Here is a 19493-nt window from a genome sequence, read left to right on the forward strand (position 1 = left end):
TGTTTCTCCTTTATGCCCCGCCTTTCTGAAACACGTTGATTTTTGCGTTGCGTTGCATCACGTAAACATAAAACCATATCCGCATTTGTGATCGGAGAAATTACAAACTACAAACTCTACACTGCTCAAACCTCGCGTTTGAATCATCAGTGGCAAATTCTTTAAATATAAAAAAACGTACTTACAGTCTGTGACTCAGAACAGCCGCCATTGTTGTCTACTCTACCAGGATCAGGAAACAGTCCTCCATAAAATGCGCTGCACACATCTGAATATTTGGGTTGAACTGTTCTGGAACAGTGTTGTAAATACAACTTAACCACTGATTTCTAGTCGTGTCCTTTTTTGGAAGGCCAAACAAAGTAGTTTCGCTTTCACAACGAAACACAGTGTCACACACGGTGGCCTAGAGTGAGCGGCGGCGGGCGGGCTTGCGGCAACCACATGTGACGACCCCGGGCTGGACTCCGCTTTGTCCACGGTGAAAGCCGATCCGGCGATCCAAAGTGCGAAGTTGTTGTATTTCCTCAGCAACCAGCACGGATCAGCTCCAGGCATGACGAAGCGGATATCGTCCTCTTTTGGAAGGCCAAACAAAGTAGTTTCGCTTTCATAACGAAACACACTGCGCCTTCACGACATGGCGGCGGAGGCGGCAACAACAATACTACAGCGAGAATAAAAGTTACGCCTTCTTTCTTTGTGTGAACATTTGGGTGGCGTTATGCAAATCTTCCCACATCGTGACGTAGACATGTGGGGGCGTGTTAGAATGAGCCATGTTAGGGAGACGTGGTTGACTCTTAACTTTTATAAAGAATATCTCTTTGGATTTGAGACTTTAGTCTTTGAAACTTTACAGATCTTCTTTATGCACCAAGAGCTTGTAACACTCCAAAGAGAAAGGAAAAATTGAAATCGCATCATATGACCCCTTTAACCATTACACTACAACCACCCCATGCAAAATGTAATTTCATAAGAAAGCACTTATTTTTTAAATGTAGACTATGTATAAAGTACTAAGCTGGTATGCAGAACCAAAGCAAAAGTGAAGTCTACATTGATAATTACACCAAATATTTTTCCCTACTGAGCATGTACTTCCAGTCATAAATCTCACCACAACCCCAGAATCGTTTCCGTCTCTCCCTGTCGCTGATTCATAGAGCTGGTCTAGTGAGAGGGGGGAGAGGAGCATGGGATCACAGAATCCAGGGATCATAACAGAGCGTGTAGTGGGGGGATGGGATGAGAGGCCATGCAGCATGGCCAGAGGAAGAGAGACGGATGATGGCAGGAAACAACAGATGAAGAGGTAGAAGTCAAAGCTCCACTCAACTGTAGATTTCATACCACACCAATCCTACAGAAATGAACAACCAGAAAGAAAATAAAATGAGGAAATGAGGTCAACCAAAGTAAGGAGAGGAGTCTAAATATTGGTCAAGATCATGGAAAATGTCATGAAGGGGCTTAAATTCCAATAGTGGATACATAAAACCAATTATTTAGTTAATTGTTAGAGAGACTGAACAGCTGAGAAGGGTGTGGTTTAAAAAAGCTCATTAATAATAATAATAACAATAATTAAATGGAAAGTTTTATGTTTTTTTCTGAAGAAACTACACATTTTATTGAGTGAAAAAGAGGACAAATTAGCAAAATCAAAGCAGAAAACTGAACTGTTTAAGATCTCCACAGCAGGGAGTAAGCAAAATTAGGAAATAATATCATGGATCTCTCTTGAATAACAAAAGGCACAGTAAATTGTAATAATTAGCCCCAAGGGTCCTATATGGTGGACAATGGAGCTGTAAGCCAAAGGAATACAGCTGGGTTACACATACCTTTACTAGCGTAGAGAGAGCGCCGCGTATAATAACTATAATGTTTGATCATGCATACATTTATTTACATATATAGGCTATATGTCATATAGTTTAACCAGTTTTTCAAGCAAAGTCAAATGAGCCTACTGCTACAGGTCAGATTGTGGTTCACGGTGAATAGTGGGATTTCAAGAGCGAAATTAAGTAAGATCTAAGATCTCCAAGTAGTTTGTAGTAACAGCTGGGCCTGACATGGAGAGCATGCAGTGGGTCATGTAGAAAGGAGGGTTAAAACAGACAAAAGGAAAAAAATCTTGAAGGAAAGAAGTATTGTTGTTCGGAAAGACATCCAGGCAATCTAAGACAAATAGATATGTAAATTTCTTGATTGAGATATCACTTTGATGGACAATGGAATTGTCATCAAAGCAGTCGTAACATAGCAAACAGGAAAACTGCGAGGGCAATTCAGAGAGTGGCTGTGAAATGTGACAGATTTACACAAAAAAATCCATGATGGTTTAGTATAATATCTTGTTTCCATGCTTGGTAGGATTCATTATCTAAGAGACTCTGTTGAATCCTCCTTCCAGCCATCCTCCGCCCTCTGTCTGTAATTAATGCCAGATGTAGAAGTAAAATTAGCATATGTTTCACACGTTTCTGCTAATCATTCATACATTTGTGTGAGCGTATAAAATATTTATCTATGTAGAAAGTCTGAATAAAGACTATTGTTTTGCTATTGTAACATTTCCTTGGCATAATATTATACTACTCAATTTGAAGCATACAATGAAATTACCATGCAATTATCATTAAATTGGTATATGCAAATTATTCATGACAGCGTGTATTTATTTGGTTTAACAGAGCGTAAGTATTATTTTCGTGTGTTTTGTATGCATTGATGAACCACTTTTTCAATGGTTCAAAAAGCACTTGTTTGGGGGAGTTTAGATGGTTTTCCACAAAAAAAAAAAATTAAGCACCTTTCAAACATTTGTCAAGATGCATGTTGGGTATGCAAAACTGAAATTAGCATAAAAATAAGCATTTAAATCAAAAGAAAAAAAATTCTATACATTTTACAAAATGATTTTATAATTACTCATTTGGCCTATTTTTTTTATTATTAATTAATTTTGTGACATTACTTTTTGTAATTTAAGCAAAATTTTCTTTCCCATACTCCAAATGACCCCAAAGGTGAAGGTTTAATTTAAAAAAAATCATGTCTCGATGTTACAAAATCTTAATAACCCTAAAATACATTAGTATAAAAATGTTATACTAAAAAAAATTAGTATAAAAATCAAAACAAAGAGACAAAAAATTGTCAAAATAAATGTAAACAATTTAAAAAATAAATCAGAAATGGGATTATTTTTTTTATTTTTTTTGAAAATTCCTACACAATTCTCATTACCGTTATGCAAAAAAATGAAGAAAAAAAATGTTGACCTATTTGTTTGTATATTTGTTGTTTGTTTGATATATTGTTCATTACCATAATACACTTTAATGTGAAAGAAAATTTCAATAGTAAAGTATTTATACATTGTAGTAGCTTTTTGTGCTGTTAATTTTCTATTCTAATGTTAATTCATAAATTGATTATTTTAAATTCAACCTGGACATAATTAATGTAGTACAGTAATGAGAATCTAATGACAATCATAAGAATATGACAAAGCTCAGAAGTAAAACTATAGCTGGATTAATTATGGTGATGAGAATGGCAGAATGTATTTCTCGGTCGGTATGTAGTGTATAATGAAAAATATCTAAAAATGCAATCAGTGGGAAACCAAACCATTCTGTGGAACAGAGCACCTGCAGTCGGTTGGTTTGAACCTGAAGCTTCTCGCCGTGTGCATCTCCAGAGTTTTCCATTTCCAGGTCATCTGAGCATAGAACCCACCTTTTATCTCTGTTTGCTCTACAGCACTGCGCAGTATGAACCCCTAACCTTTTCATGCATTCATCCTCCTCACCGAACTCTCTAATCTCTGATTTACTTCTCTCTTTTCACATCACTAAAAGCCATCTGAGCTCTTCAAAGAAACTCCTCCATGGCTGCTGTATCACACAGATCTTTGGGGTGCGCTGTGTTGCACTCGTTGACTACCTGCAGTGGAGGGCGAGATCTGTGGTGCATACGGTAGTGATCAGACATGAAACTAGGCCAAGCTTCACAACCCCAAAGCCTCACCAACCCCCTCAATTGAAACAGTGACATATGACAATCACCGACTGAAGCCTTTCATTCTCCAACAAGAACCTTGATTTATTTTAAGTCTTTGAAATACAGCAGTGAATACGCTGATTCTAAAAAATTATTGTGTAGCCACATGGAAACATTTTTCTGAAACTCTACTTCACAAATTGATGTTTTTGGCCCTTTGCCCATGTTCTGGGACTATTTGAGTCGGAGGGGAGGAGAGAGGCAGAACACGAAGTATCTATCTGTTTTGCTTGCCCTGCACATGGTAAACTGACCCCCGCTGACTTTGCTCGATTGGAGGCCAGTCAACGGACACTAAAATGAAGGCACCCACCTTTACAGCACCCTGGGAAAAGGACCATCAACCCAGCATGTTGATTAGTAGCGATACCAATGCTTACCAAATGCCTTGGGTAGATAAGACAAGACCACCTGACCATGCCAGAAACGGTTTCACTACACAAAACCTGCATTTCACCAAAAAAAAGAAAAGAAATGTCTATATATTTGTGACCCTGGACCACAAAACCAGTCTTAAGTCGCTGGGGTATTTATAGCAATAGCCAAAAACACATTGTATGGGTCAAAATTATTGATTTTTCTTTTATGCCAAAAATCATTAGGATATTAAGTAAAGATCATGTTCCATGAAGTTATTTTGTAAATTTCCTACTGTAAATATATGAAAACTTAATTTTTGATTAGTAATATGCATTGCTAAGAACTTCATTTGGACAACTTTAAAGGCGATTTTCTCAATATTTAGATTTTTTTTGCACCCTCAGATTCCACATTTTCAAATAGTTGTATCTCGGCCAAATATTGTTTACAAACCATACATCAATGGAAAGCTTATTTATTCAGCTTTCATATGATGTATAAATCTCAGTTTCGAAAAATGGACACTTATGACTGGTTTTGTGGTCCAGGGTTACATTTTATACCATTATTTTACATTTAATTTAGCCTATTTTTGGTTATTAATTATTTTTGAAACATTATTTATTTTTGTGTCAATTAAGCACATTTTTCACAAACGGTTTCCGAAACGGTTTAATTGCAGTAAATCTTGCAGGTTAAATTAAAAACAAAATCATAATAATTCATTTAGATTATTTTAGATTATTATTTAATTATTATTGTGACAATTAAGCACAGTCCCAAATTTTCATTACCGTAATGTGTGAGTTTTATAACTGAGTTTGTCTGTAATGTCTATTATTGTCAATAATGCACTCTAAAAATGCTGGGTTAAATACAATCCAGTGCTGGGTAAAATAGGGACAAACCCAGCAATTGGGCTGTTTTGAACCAGCGGTTGGGTTAAATGTTTAACCCAACCTTCTGGGTAGTAACCCAACGCTGGGTTTGTCCCTATTTTACCCAGCACTGGATTGTATTTAACCCAGCATTTTTTAGAGTGTAATTAGATTTATTAGATCACTAATAATTAGATAATTATTGTAATATAGTAAGTTTGCATTATGCTAATAAAAGTGTGGGTGGGGTTAATTCAAGACAAAATAATGTCAGAATAATGTTACAAAATCTAAAATGTCAATTCATACAAAATAATTGGCATCTTTTATCTTATTTTATGTATTTATTAATGCGAAACATTATCCAGTTATGTTCTTGACAGGTTTTCATAAGATTCATTTTCACATCAAAACACTTTTGAGAACTGAAAAATAAAATGGGGCAATGTGGTTGCCCTCTGTATTTGTACGTTTTTCCAACCATTTCACACTCAATCTCTCAAGGGTCTCGTAAGATTATATCACGTGTTCCCCTATCTCTGACACACCTGCCATTTTTGGATCCCAGCGTTGCACATTTTGCTCGGGCAGCCCCTGCTCTATCACCCACGCATCAGGTACAGTGAGTGTAGCGTAGACTTCCTGTTTACAAACCCCAAGCCCTCCAGCTTCCCGCCACACAGACCTGCGGTCGCTCAAGCGCTAACTTAACGTGACACGGAGCGAGATGCAGTATAAGTTCATTAACCCTTTCGCAATCCAAAGGAAGCCTGTTTGTATACACATCCACATTTGGTAAATGATCTTTTGAAACTTTCTTAACATAAATATGTTGTAAATAAAAGAATAGTTATGCATATATGTGTCTGTGAGAGGTACACTTACGTTAAAGGGATAGTTAAGCCAAAAATGTAAACTTTGTAATTATTTACTCACATTCATGTCATTCTAAATCCGTATAAATGTCTTTTTCTTCTTCTTCTGTGGTACACAAAAGAAGAAATTGTGAAAACAACTTAAAGGGATAGTTCACCTTCAGTTGCTGGTCCCCTTTGACTTGCATAGTGTTTTTTCCCATTCTATGGAAGTCAATGGGGACCAGCATCTGAAGGTGAACTATCCCTTTAAGTGGCTGCTTACCTGTCTTCGGAGGCAGCATTCCAAGGCAGGAAGGCATCAAAGCACGTCCGAATCCAAATTCTGCTTTACTTCCTGTCTCTGGAGGTACCTTCTTCTGTTCGAATTTTGAAGGCAGTATAGATGTATTCTTCGCTGCCTTTGATATCCCACAATCCTGTGCGTTCAATTCCGTGACGGTTGAAAGAAAAAATAAAGATGGCGTCTGAAAGTTGCATTTGGTGGTCAGTTTGTGTGTAAATGTATATTTCTATATAATTAAATATTCGTTTAGTTATCACAAAAACACGTTCTATTTTGTTGTAGTCGATCATTAAACCGTTATGCTGCCTCGGAAGCCTGTCCGAAATCAGATTCATGTGGTGCCTTCGTGCAAAAACGCTGCCTACAAACTCATTGCCTCATACGTTTTCAGATGCAGCCATTGACTGGAGTTTTTAAGCTTCCACTGGGCACCATAAAAGTAGTTCACAAGAACTGTGTGCTATATTCCAAAGCTTCCCAAATCATACGATAGATTTGTGAAAGAAACATACGGAAATTTAAGCCATTATTCACTGATAATCTTCCTTGCTGTTAACCGCAGTGAATGGATAATTGAGTCAGTGGGTTGAACGTGAAAACAAATCTGATTCATGGACGGATCATTCAGACAGGTTTTGTGAACCGCATCAACCGATTCATTCAAAAGAATGGGTTCTTTAACATTCTAAATCTTTCCTTTTGTGTTCCACTGCACGTCATACAGGTTTGGAACGACATGAGGATAAGTAAATAGTGACAAGAATAGTCATCATTCCTTTAGGCAAAATTTTTTAATCACATTTTGAATTGTTAACTAACAAGGAGATGCAGAATGTGAAGCAAAGAGCGAAAGAAAGAAGGAGAGATGGATGAGGAGGGTGGAGGGGTGAAGTGGGAGATTGTGGGTGCCGTGGGACTACTTCAGTAACAATAACAGCATGTTTGTGTGTGCCTGTGTGAGCGAGAGTGAGGGAGTGTGAGTGGGGGGTGTTTTCGCTTGCAAAAGTGATGAAATAACATCTCCTCTCCATAACACAGCTGGTGCTGCCATGCAGACAGTCATGCTACCTGACCTCTCCGACATTCTCTCTGTCACTGTCTTTCTCAGGAACTCGCCTTCGCCACGATACGCCGTAAAACAAGATGTCTGTTTCGAGGACGTACAGCATAGCCCTACAGTATCCTGTTTATTGTTTAGAAAGTCTTTCAAAGGGCCTTTGGAATGTCAGGGTTCTGGATTCGCTCGTGTAATTTCACCCAGGGCCAAATGTTAGCATTTCTAGCGAATGTTTGGTTGTAGTCATTGAATGACCTGTACGCTTTAGTTTTGTTGTGTGATTCCGGATAGGAAATTAGATATTTGTAGCTTCCATAAAGGATTATATGATTACATATAGGAGTGACTTTTTAATATTTTCTTATTTTTTTTGTCTGATTCTTTCATCCTTTTCTCCTCGTTCCCCTCCCCCCTTCTTTGCAGATTAGAATTCATTAGCAATCAAAGAGCCTCCAGAGAGCTCCAGCTCTTAATTACCCACTCATTTGCATTTTTGCATATTAATGACTGCAGAGTTTTGTTGGGGATTTTTGCCGCAGTGGTTTAAAGGTACCTCGCTTCTCAGTCTCCAGGGACCCGAGAGATGTCCAGAGGCGAGGCTTTGGGGCTGTGGTGTGGCCCTGAAAGCATTCTATGTGTGGAACGGGGTTGGGGGGCACTTGCGATACGGGATGTGAGGTTAAGGGGTTAAAGGTCAAGGTCCCTAATCAACATATGAAAGGGGGGGGGTTGTCTTGAGCGGCACCAAATTATTGTTACCGACAAATCCGTACTTGAAAAGAGACTAGAGTGATACTATTACCTTTTTCTTTCTTTAAATAACCAATGTTTTGGCAAGTGTACTTGAGTGACGATCTATTTCAACCAATTCAAGTGTGATTTTAATGTCATTTGACTCTCAGTAATAATAGGCTGTCAATGAAACTGATTAAGACATATTTTTCTCTTTGAGATTTCCCTCCTGGAGTTCATTGTTGGGAAATCTGCAGGGGTTTTATTTAGTCCTGTCCTAGCGTGAAATCTCTCTCTCACTGACTCACACACACACTGCAAGAAAAAAAAAAGAGAGAGAATACAAAGTGGGCCTGCAGATATCTTTAAAAAATGTAACAGACTGCTTCAGGGTTTTCTTTGATCTTGTTTCCAACTCAATCTGTTCGGACAGAAAAAACACCCCTGAGTGAGAAAAACAATGTAACCCCTTCGCCTGCTCTGTTCTGCTTAATTATTAATCACCCCTCAATTCTGTTTTCAGCTTGTTTCTGTCGTGTCTGGGACATTAGGAGGAGGAGTACACTACCCATAGTCTCAAATATTTTACACATAAACACCCTAATAAAGTCTGGCACAACTATTTCCAGACCCACATGCGATTTGCTATTTTCATTCCCCCAATATGTTTTATGTGTCTTTTGAAGTTTTGATATCATGCTAATTTCTGTAATTTTATCACAGTGAGACAACCAAATTCACAGAATTCATAGAAATCACTGCTAATACTGATGTTTGTGTTGTTTTCCTGCCACAAACTGTGACTTTTCTGCACTTTACTGAGGAAGAAGTCATTATAGAATTGTTGTTTTTTTGTTAAAGAAAGAATGTTAAGTGACAAAAGAAGAACATCTAAACTGATTACCAATTAAACAGTAGGCTAATGCCATGAAAAAAAAGTTGTTAGGCAAAAGAGGGAACAATTTAAATATTTCTTTAATTATCTACCAGCTTTTGATGTTGTGTGAGTAATGAAATTAGTGCATAGCACCCAGGGATATGGCAAAAACCAATGTAGTGAAATTATTTAAAATTGAACTCTGTGCTCGTTTATAATTGGATATTCTAATAAAATAACATTATTATGATTTCACTGTTAGTAATATTTCATCCAAAACATTAAGACATGCTGCATAACAGGAATGACCCAGTCTGTAAGAATGGCCACAGCTCAAAATCAGATTAATTTATAATTATTTATTGAATAATAATTTTAGACAACCCTATTGTAAATGAAACTCGCTATACACAAAGAACAATGCTGATAATTTGAATATACATCCATAATCGCAAGGGACATCTTGAAGAGTTTGTCGAGGGAGAACAGTTAAGGTGTAGTGACATCTTGTGGTGATGTAATGAACTACATTGGCACTTTTTTAGCGCCGTCTCTGAGCACGCGGTCCGTTGGCCTGAGGTAGGCCTACAAAAGAAAGAAATGTAATGGCGAAAAGTGCTTGTCTTGTTGGATATAGCAGGCTACATGACATCGCACGTAAGTGTTTATTTAAAATTAGATTCAACATTACAAGTATTAGTGATCATCTTAAAGTCTCAGCACCAAATTATTTTTCTCTTAATCTAGCGATTTCACGAATTTGTCGTCAGACCGCTACCCAATTGGCGCGAAATGACTGTTAATTAGCCTACAGTATCATTGTTCACTATTGTATAGAATTCTCTCAGCTTTGGTAAACTTTTGTAAATATAGGCTAGTGGCTTATAGCTGGTCTGAGCTGGTAATTAACTAGTCTACAATGGTTATTAGCTGGCTGACCAGCTACCAGCTTCTATAAACTAGCCTCACAATCTTAAACTAGTTGGACCACCATGTAAGTTGCTGACCAAGATGCTGTACCAGATATTGACCACTTTAAACCAGCTACCAGCTTACAGAATGGCACGATTTGGCTGTAGCCAAAATGTATTCAAAAGAACAGTATATTTGCAAGTGTTACATTTAATTTGTACACCAGTTATATAATCAAATTAATCCTTGATGTATGAAAGTATAATATGTTTCAAATTACGGAGGCTCATGTGAGAAGCAAGCTTTTTACTCTGCATAAGAGTAATCTTATGGGGAATGCCAAGTTGAGATCATATGACCTGCCAAATAGTGCTTACTTTATCTTGGTAACCTCCCTATTAGCTATTATCAGACACTTTAATTTGAGGAATAAATAAATATACCTGCAAATACAGCCTCAGCAGGCTAAAACTTTAGTTTTTGTGTGATGTTGCATTCACACTGATAGGTGTCAGTATTAAGTTCAAGATCTCAGTTTAAACAAAAGATCAAGAAAAAAGATGAAGTACAAGTTTCTTTACTCTGAAATTGCAAACAACTTACATTCACAACTGAAAAATAAATAGATAAAAATGTTCACCTACTGGTCTCCCAACCTGGTAAGGCTAGTCTTTTGGGCACTTTTCAGATGGCCTCTTAACTAAACTTCAGCTTGGCCAGGCTGGAAGACCATCTTAAGAAACTGACAGGTTTTAAGAAGTGTTTTTCCAGAAGGGTTGAGACAGCTTCCTTTTCATTTCAATCATATACTCATCCATAGACATATTACACCTGTATTAAATACTTGTTCTTTTAGAAAAATATAGCATACAAAGACAGGGAGGTTGTAAACATTCTGTTTTTAATAGAAATGTCTTATTTCTTAAACGTCAGACATTTTTGGATATATTTTGTAAAAATAAAATGAAACAAAAACTAAAAAGAATAAAATGAAAAAGGAAAACAACATGGAATTGTTTGATTTAGACGATGTAGATTTAGTGGTCTCTGGAACAATACAAATTCTTTTCATCGCCAAAAGTGCAAGTTCTCCCAAATTCTCCTGTACATCTCAATAGCTTCAACACACACTGACAGACAATGGAAAGGAACAGGACTTGCATTAAAAAAAAGGGTTTCTGCTGTCCAAGCCTGAGACACTGGGAATTTTCTGCCGCCCCAAAGTCAACATAAGTGTTTAAAAGTGCCCCCAAAGCCTGAAAATGAATGATTGTTTTCTGTGCAGAGCTTGTGTCCATTCAGCTGATTACCCACATAATGAATTAAGCATACATATTTGATGCAAGAAATGTGAAACGTACAAGAGATGTTGGCCTGGAATAGAGTATATAATGAGTCCCTTATAAACTCTTAAACTTTATGCAAAAACATTATGGAAACTATGAAAGTAGATATCATACATTGTCCATATGCAGGAAAGTTGTATAATGGTCCAAACCTGACTGCATTGGACAGGGTTGCAAGTTGCATATCTGCAGCCTTTTAGTGGACATTGTTTGGCATAGTTACGCCCTAACAATACCAATAATCTAGATCTACTCTCTTATAAATTCTGTATTTGTCTATGAAGCATATTGCAGAACAATTGAAACCCAAGAAGAAATGTCCTTTAAGCAAAAGTGAAGTCCTTTGTAATGAGATTTGGGTTTAAAGGTGCAAAACCGTTAAAATAAAACATGTATGACAACTTGAACATATGCCATTCCTTGTTTCGTGGTGTGTTTTTCCAGAGATGTTTGTGGTACGGGGCGGCAGTTCAAATGGACTTCAACCCAAATATATCGCATGTTCAAGTTTCTTTTCTTTTCATGTAGTTTTTGCATTTAAATAAATCATTACATCCACAATGAGATAACAAAAAATTGCATTAACAAGATGAAAAACAACAATAACAACAACAGTAATAATCAAAGGAGACAGCACACAATATTCTGGATGGCCTTTCGCAAAGTGCTTTTTTGTTACAATCACAGAACTGCTATCAGCTTGATGGGTTTGTGAAGCCCAACACACTTTCTTCCCTGCACATTCTGGGTAGAGGAAGAGAGAAAAACCTTTAAGAAAGTCATTTAAGACTAAGTAAATCACCTCTTTTCCCCTTTACCTGCATCTGTTCGTTCTAACAGCTATTAAGAGGAAGTTATGGAATGCATCCTTGACTTGTTGAAGACCTCAGACTTGATGTCTCCATTCCACAATTCACTGCTGTCTTGGCCTCATTCTGAGACATTACACCACTCACCATTCTAGAATGTTAAAAAAACAAAAAAAGCCTTTTTGCCTTTTTCTACAATAAAAAGAATGTACAGTTATTAGGCAAAACAAAAATGAGGGTATTGTGGTCACATGGGTAGTTGGCTTTTCGATGTCTTCATAACTCATAATATATATTCGGTTGGTGTACACAGTATATAAAGCTTTAATTACACAGAAGGCAAAATTTGAGCTTAAACCAAACAACAAAAATGGACATGGACTGCCATGATTATTTAACCTGAGAAGCATAAACAATGGCCCATAATCCCAAAATCCCCCTGCCTCCCACCACAACCTCTGACATCTGCTCTCCAGAACATATCCTTGATCAGTGAAACAAAACCAGCTGAGGCAGTCAAAGTCGTAGATGGCTATAAATTCCTTAGGTACACGAATGGCACAGCAATACCTGACAAGGCTCTCCAAACCCCCCTTATAAGACATAGTTCCCCTGGCCAAACTGCACAAAAATGCTACCCACCCTCCCCAATCTGTGCAAACTAGTACCCACCGCCCATGAGCCGCTCCTTGTGCAACATGCCCGCTGGGCATCAAACAGCAGTGGATCAGGTGTGAACAACTGTGCGAATCTTGCCATGAATTATGTCATCCTCAGCTAGTTGTGCTTCGACCCAGCCAGAACATCTAAAATTGTAATAAGATTATCCTCCATGATTATTACGGTTATCACTGTCATTGTAGTCTTTAATGCTTTTTGACATCCTGTCCAATAAATTAAACAAATAAAGACACAAATAGATTAATATTTGGATATTACATACATGGTGCTTTTAAAGTCATGGAAATGTTTTTTAGACACGTTCTCGCTGTAGTGTCTGTCAGTGGAGTCACGATTGGGGCGGAAGCAATAAACAGCACTAAATGGAAGATGACAGAATCTCCTCACTGCAATCAACTTTTTACCAAGAGAAAATTAACTAGTTGTATTTACAAGGTGAGGTGTATTAGACAATCTCTGGACAAAGATCTTATGCAACCTTTTGGTTCTAAGAAATGTCCACAATAAAACATAGATTCCAACCAACAAGTATTCAAGAATCATTTCTGAAGCTGGAATGGAAGCCACCTTTTGAAGAACCCTCCCAATCTCCTTTTAAGTTAAGGCACATTCTCTCCAAAATCCTTCTCCACTTGTCAAGCTTCAAGACTTTGCCCCTGACTCATTTTGGACCCACTGAACAAAGCTTATGCCCCCCTCCAGATCAAGCCAATGAGTCTGTGCGAACTCACCAAGACCACTAATAACTCCACCAAACTGCTACACAGACACAGATGCTTAGGGTTTGATCCTGTTAACCATTGGAAAGAAGCCATTCCATGAATACTGTGTCTTTCCTCAAGCTGCTTATTTCTGTTGGAGTGGCTTTGGACTCTTGACCTACACTCGTCTCGTAAATGGTTTTGTTTATGCTGTTGTTGAACATGTGAGATTCACCGCTTTCTTCTAATGGCCAAGAATAGTCTTTTAGTAATCCTAGTCTTTCCCTACTTTGGTTTCCAAAGAGTTAATTGCAGATGTAATTATAGGGAAGTGAAGTGGAGATTAAACAGACTCTGTGTTCACAAAAACTCAAAGGCCTTGCCCGGTTCTCCAGTCCCCCTCCTCCCAGGACAAGGACATGAGTGACTTTTAGTGCAAAAACTATTTTTCAGCTAAAGCACTATTTCCAGTGCTATCAGGCTTTGTTACCTCCCTTCCCACCCACCTAACCCTCCCTATTGTCCACCACCATTTAGCCCTAAACCCCACAAACACAGCTAGCATTATCTTTGCTAGAAAACAAACAAGCTGCAGCAACACATTTTACAATAAAACAAATGAAAGCCTTGCAAGTTTAAAACTCTCACACTCAGTATCACAGAAAAAAAAAACTATAGACAGAAAGGGGAGTCAAGTAGGCTTTTCCACAACAATTCTACTCCAACGTCTGCTTCTATAATGAGGGAGAATAAATTTGGCCCGTGGCATAAGTACAAATACATCCCGGAAACAAATCTAAAAGCTACTGTGATCTTCTTATGGGATGAATGCAGGCGATGAGTGAAACAGTTGATAAGAAATGGTCTAGGTCAATATGTTACCACACACCCTTGCAGGTATGTGATGCATTATTAACTGTGTTTTGGGGTGTGAAAAACAAAAGCTCTCACACTGGAATTTCCAAAAAGATTATTTCAGCCATGTCGTCCAGTCACACAAAATCTTCCTTCGTAACTTACAGTAGTGTGATGCTTAGGGTGTGACCTTCAACAACAAATTTAAAGTGAACACTACACTTAACCAGCGAAACAAACTAAACAGGAGTATGTAGTTGTAGATAATTGTCATAAATCCCTGCAGATACTGCCACACCTTACGCTCTTCTGTGTTAAGACAAAATAGAGAACTTTTCAATCAACTTTAAGTGCAATTAATCATTATGCTTTCATATTATCCTTTGTTACTCTTTCATCAACAATTTTAATAAAATCTTCACCCTGTCCTTTCTCTTGAGTGACTGCGCTTTTTTTGGCAGCTCGGTGTAAAGACCTGAACAAAATCAACACTTATGAACAAGCCAAAATAATAATAATTACTATTTAAAAAAAAAGAGGAAGTATAAGTATATAAGAGTTAAGTATCACCACTTGGATGGGCCTTTTTGTTTAGCACATCTGCTCTTTTACTTGAAAGTACCCGTTTCTAAAAGTGCCCTTCTCAGTAACAAAGTGCATTCAAATCTTGCTTCTTTCTTATTAAGGTGCGAAAGGCCGATAAACACGGTACAGCACTGCAGAAGGAATGATGCCACAAAATTGCATCTTCTAATTCACCCTGAAACAAAACTGTGCATCCATGGCTGTAACCACAGCCATTGTACACACCGAGATCCACTTGAAAGATTTAGCAAGGATCACAAACTGCTTTTAGAATGCATGCGCCTAGGAATTTTCTTTCAAATGTGCCACTTTATCAGCTATAAAAGGCTCCACCTTAAGTTATGTCTTGTCCTCATACATGCCTTATTTAAACGAGAGTCCTAACTTAACCAAAGGACCCACTCTGCTGGATTTTGGGGAGAGCCTGTCTCAACGTGCCCACAAAGTGCCTGCTGATGCTCCAGGCCCCTCTCAGTGAGTCATCCTGCTCTGATGTGGCCATAGGATGTTGCTGCACCCTGCCTCACCAGCGCAAGGAAGCACATATTACTTTAAAATAAAGGTCTCAGTTTTCAGGACACTTTCTTTCAAAACTTTGGCCAGTCATTTGCATTGTGAAAAAAGCGATAAAGTTTGTATTACTGATCCCATTTTGTATCTATATATATTTCTTTCATTAATGATGCTCACATTTCATACACTAAAAACTGGACCCTCCTTCTTACTCGGCTACAGCTGTGTGCTTATTTGGAATTGGACATTAATTTATTGCTCATCTTATCGCTCAGGTTGTTTCAGATTTTTTTTCTGTGGTCCCTTGGGCAAAGTCATTGAATAAGCACTTTGTATCTCCCCAACCCAAACTGTCTCTTTAAATATTATATTTCTCTATCTCTGTTGGATATCTTTAGTAAAGCTGTGCAAATGCATAAAAAAGGTGCTCACTCTTCATCTCTCCTTCGGTCACTGAAACAAACAAACAAACAAATAAAAGATTCCCTGCTTAAGTTGTTCACCAGCCGTTTGTATAAAAGCGGTGCCCTCGCTCATCTGTTGCATACAGTTTCACCCTCCTGCAGAAAGACTCAAAATGAAGCACATTATCACAATTCATACATTGGGTGGAAACTTCTGGGTTCCATTAAGTGCAGCTTAGGAAAAACTTAACGCAGTGAGAAACCTGGAGTGAAGATGATGTAACCCTATATATCTGCAATGTGTGTCTTATAAAGGGTCTCATAAGATTACAACCTAATATATACACATGTATACAAATATAAAGTGTCAAGTACCCAAACTAGTCAACTCAAAGGACAAAAGAAAAATCAAATGACAAAATATTAAGACAATCCCAAAAATAAGAGAGAATATAATGCAAGTAAGACTGCCAATAAGGAAAAGCAGGCCTGTGAGGGGTTAGATTTAACATGATTGTGTCCAGTGGCAATCAGATGAAGGTAGTGCTTTAGAAACACAGGACCTCATCCCTTTTCTTACCCTCTCTCCCTGCCAGAAACAAATTAACAAAATCTCCCCATGTAGATTCGACTCAAAACGGTAACCTGTTACACCACGAAAAGATAAACTCTCAAAAACATATTTTATAGAGAAAGTAACACTTTAAATCTAACCCCGGTCCAATTCTTTCTGGAACATTTAGAAAAAAGGTGCTGCATCAGAATTGGACCGGGGTTAGATTCTTTCTGGAACATTTAGAAAAAAGGTGCTGCATCAGAATATTGCATATATTGCAATCTGAGACAATATAATTTTTTATAGTGTATGTACATGTTGCTCATTGCATTAGAAAAAGAGATCTATTGGTTGCATTGATCACATCTTAGACCATTCATAGCTAACCTGTTGAAGCAGAGTCAGCCTGGTGTTTGACACCTTACTTTTTAAGACAAGGCCATGTAGATGCAACCCAGAGATGAGGAACTTGTTTAATCTGCATAGTAGCTTTTTCTCGTACGCACATGGCTACGCCATTATAACAGACCAGTAAATTGGTGGTTAAGTCTCTATGTGGAATGCAGAAGCTAAAAAAAAAGGAGGAAAAAGAAACTAGAAGATTAGATTTGAGTGCCACCCTGATTTGTTTTTTTAAAGAGGACCATGTAGGTTTAAGTTTTTTTTTGTTGTTGTTTTTTTCTCTCTTATTTTTCTTTCATTCTTTCTCTTTTTTTGAGTAAAGCCCTCTCTGAAGAAGTTTATTCATGTTGTTGCGGAGTTCCTTTGTCCCGAGGTCAAATCTTCACTACCTTCCCCATCGGCAACCGGACTGTGCGTGTGACTACCGTGATTTTCCTCCATGACTGATGTTCCGGTGCCCCTGTCCGGATGTCGCTGACCTCTCTCAATGTCTGCTTCTGGGCCATGAAGTTCCATAGGACCTTCCAGGAGCTCAGAATCTCGTATGCGTGGCTTGCGGCCTCGACGGGAAGGGATGCCGTTGCAGCCATCTTTCTTGAGATGGCGGTGGAGGTGGTCTGAGCGCACAAAGGTTTTAAAACAGCTGGAGCACTGGTAGGGGCGCAAGCCTGTGTGCACACGCATGTGATTCTTTAAGTCGTAGTTGTGGGCAAAGGCGGCACCACACTGAGTACACAGGTAAGGCTTCTCTCCTGTATGCTTGCGCATGTGAACCTTTAGCTTGTCCTGCCTGAAAAAGAGCATACAAAAACTTCTGATGAGCCATTACCCATGGGTTTGTGTGAATTAAATTAACAGTAGCACTTTATTTTACATTCCTGTTCCACATGTACTATTTACTTGTTATAGTAATTACAATAACTGGGTATGAACCCTGAACCTACTCCTAAGCCTACCCTACCTTATTTCATCCAGTACTTTCTTAGGTAAGTACACTGTAAGTTCAGGTAAGTGCACATACTCTAAAATAAAGTGCAACTGAATTAACAAAGACAGACTCAACAGCAATTCAAGGTTAGAAAATTAACAAAACTATACCATGATAGACGAGTACATGCCTAATACACTTTATATACTTATAATTCCTTAAAATGCCCACTCCCAAATTACTTGATGTGCCAGAAAGACAATTTATGACAGTGGGGTGAGTCACTAACTACTACTAATGGCGCTTTTCCACTGCGTGGTACGACTCGGCTCGGCACGGCACGGTTCGGCTCGGCACGGTTTGCATTTCCACTGCAGTTCAGTGCCGCTTTAGAGTGGGCGGGATTATTCACATGCCGTTATAGTTGTGCTGCCTCTACTACCACGACTCCTAAAATAAACTTTTTCATTCCGCGTCGCCCCATCAAGCTCTCGCTGGATCTGCTCCTCTGCTATCAACGAGAGGAACGGCTGTACTTCCACAACAGACAACAAAACTTTTTGGTTGTTAAAAAAAGGTGCGCTTGTTCAAAACATTTGCGTTCGATCCTTCGCTGGCTGTGCTGATTTAAATCTAGTATTCTTTTGTGTTTGTGTCGCAAGTTCAGTGACGCAGGTAGTGACGATTCTCTCCAGCCAATCCGTGATCAGCAGAGTTTACACGTCACGTTTTGGTAACGGTACGGTTCACTTGGAACCCCAACCGAGGTGGTACTAAAAAAAGTACCAGGTACTGTACCCAGTGGAAAACCCCCCAAAAGTGAACCGTACCGAGTCGTACCGTGCCGTACCATGCAGTGGAAAAGCGCCATAAGACACACCGGTAAGGTTAGCCACACAGATCATTAGCAAAGGCAAACATGCACACATATATTACATAAACTACACATAAACACAAAAATATAAGGATGTAAATACATACAGTGGGGGAAAAAAGTATTTAGTCAGCCACCAATTGTGCAAGTTCTCCCACTTAAAAAGATGAGAGAGGCCTGTAATTTTCATCATAGGTATACCTAAACTATGAGAGACAAAATGAGAGAAAAAAATCCAGAAAATCACATTGTAGGATTTTTAAAGAATTTATTTGCAAATTATGGTGGAAAATAAGTATTTGGTCAATAACAAAATTTCATCTCAATACTTTGTTATATACCCTTTGTTGGCAATGACAGAGGTCAAACATTTTCTGTAAGTCTTCACAAGGTTTTCACACACTGTTGCTGGTATTTTGGCCCATTCCTCCATGCAGATCTCCTCTAGAGCAATAATGTTTTGGGGCTGTCGCTGGGCAACACGGATTTTCAACTCCCTCCAAAGATTTCCTATGGGGTTGAGATCTGGAGACTGGCTAGGCCACCCCAGGACCTTGAAATGCTTCTTACGAAGCCACTCCTTCGTTGCCCGGGCGGTGTGTTTGGGATCATTGTCATGCTGAAAGACCCAGCCACGTTTCATCTTCAATGCCCTTTCTGATGGAAGGAGGTTTTCACTCAAAATCTCACGAGCTCACGATACATTCATTCTTTCGTTTACACGGATCAGTCGTCCTGGTCCCTTTGCAGAAAAACAGCCCCAAAGCATGATGGCATGATGT

General features: G+C 38.5%; 1 protein-coding gene across 5 annotated transcripts in view; it reads right to left on the reverse strand.

The window, feature by feature from the left end:
* Positions 1–17216: 17216 nt before the first annotated feature.
* The window catches only part of LOC107586386 (zinc finger and BTB domain-containing protein 7A-like), an 18330-nt gene continuing 16053 nt past the window's right edge, over positions 17217–19493 (reverse strand). For all 5 annotated transcript variants that reach the window (XM_016273718.1, XM_016273719.1, XM_016273721.1 and 2 more), the window contains exon 4: positions 17217–17699. In XM_016273718.1, the coding sequence (XP_016129204.1) occupies positions 17252–17699 (448 nt within the window). In that variant the 3' untranslated portion in view covers positions 17217–17251. The remainder of the gene's footprint in view (positions 17700–19493) is intronic.

The sequence above is a fragment of the Sinocyclocheilus grahami genome, unplaced genomic scaffold (genome assembly GCF_001515645.1).
Source record: "Sinocyclocheilus grahami isolate Dianchi unplaced genomic scaffold, SAMN03320097.WGS_v1.1 scaffold81.1, whole genome shotgun sequence".
NCBI classification, from domain to species: Eukaryota; Metazoa; Chordata; class Actinopteri; order Cypriniformes; family Cyprinidae; genus Sinocyclocheilus; species Sinocyclocheilus grahami.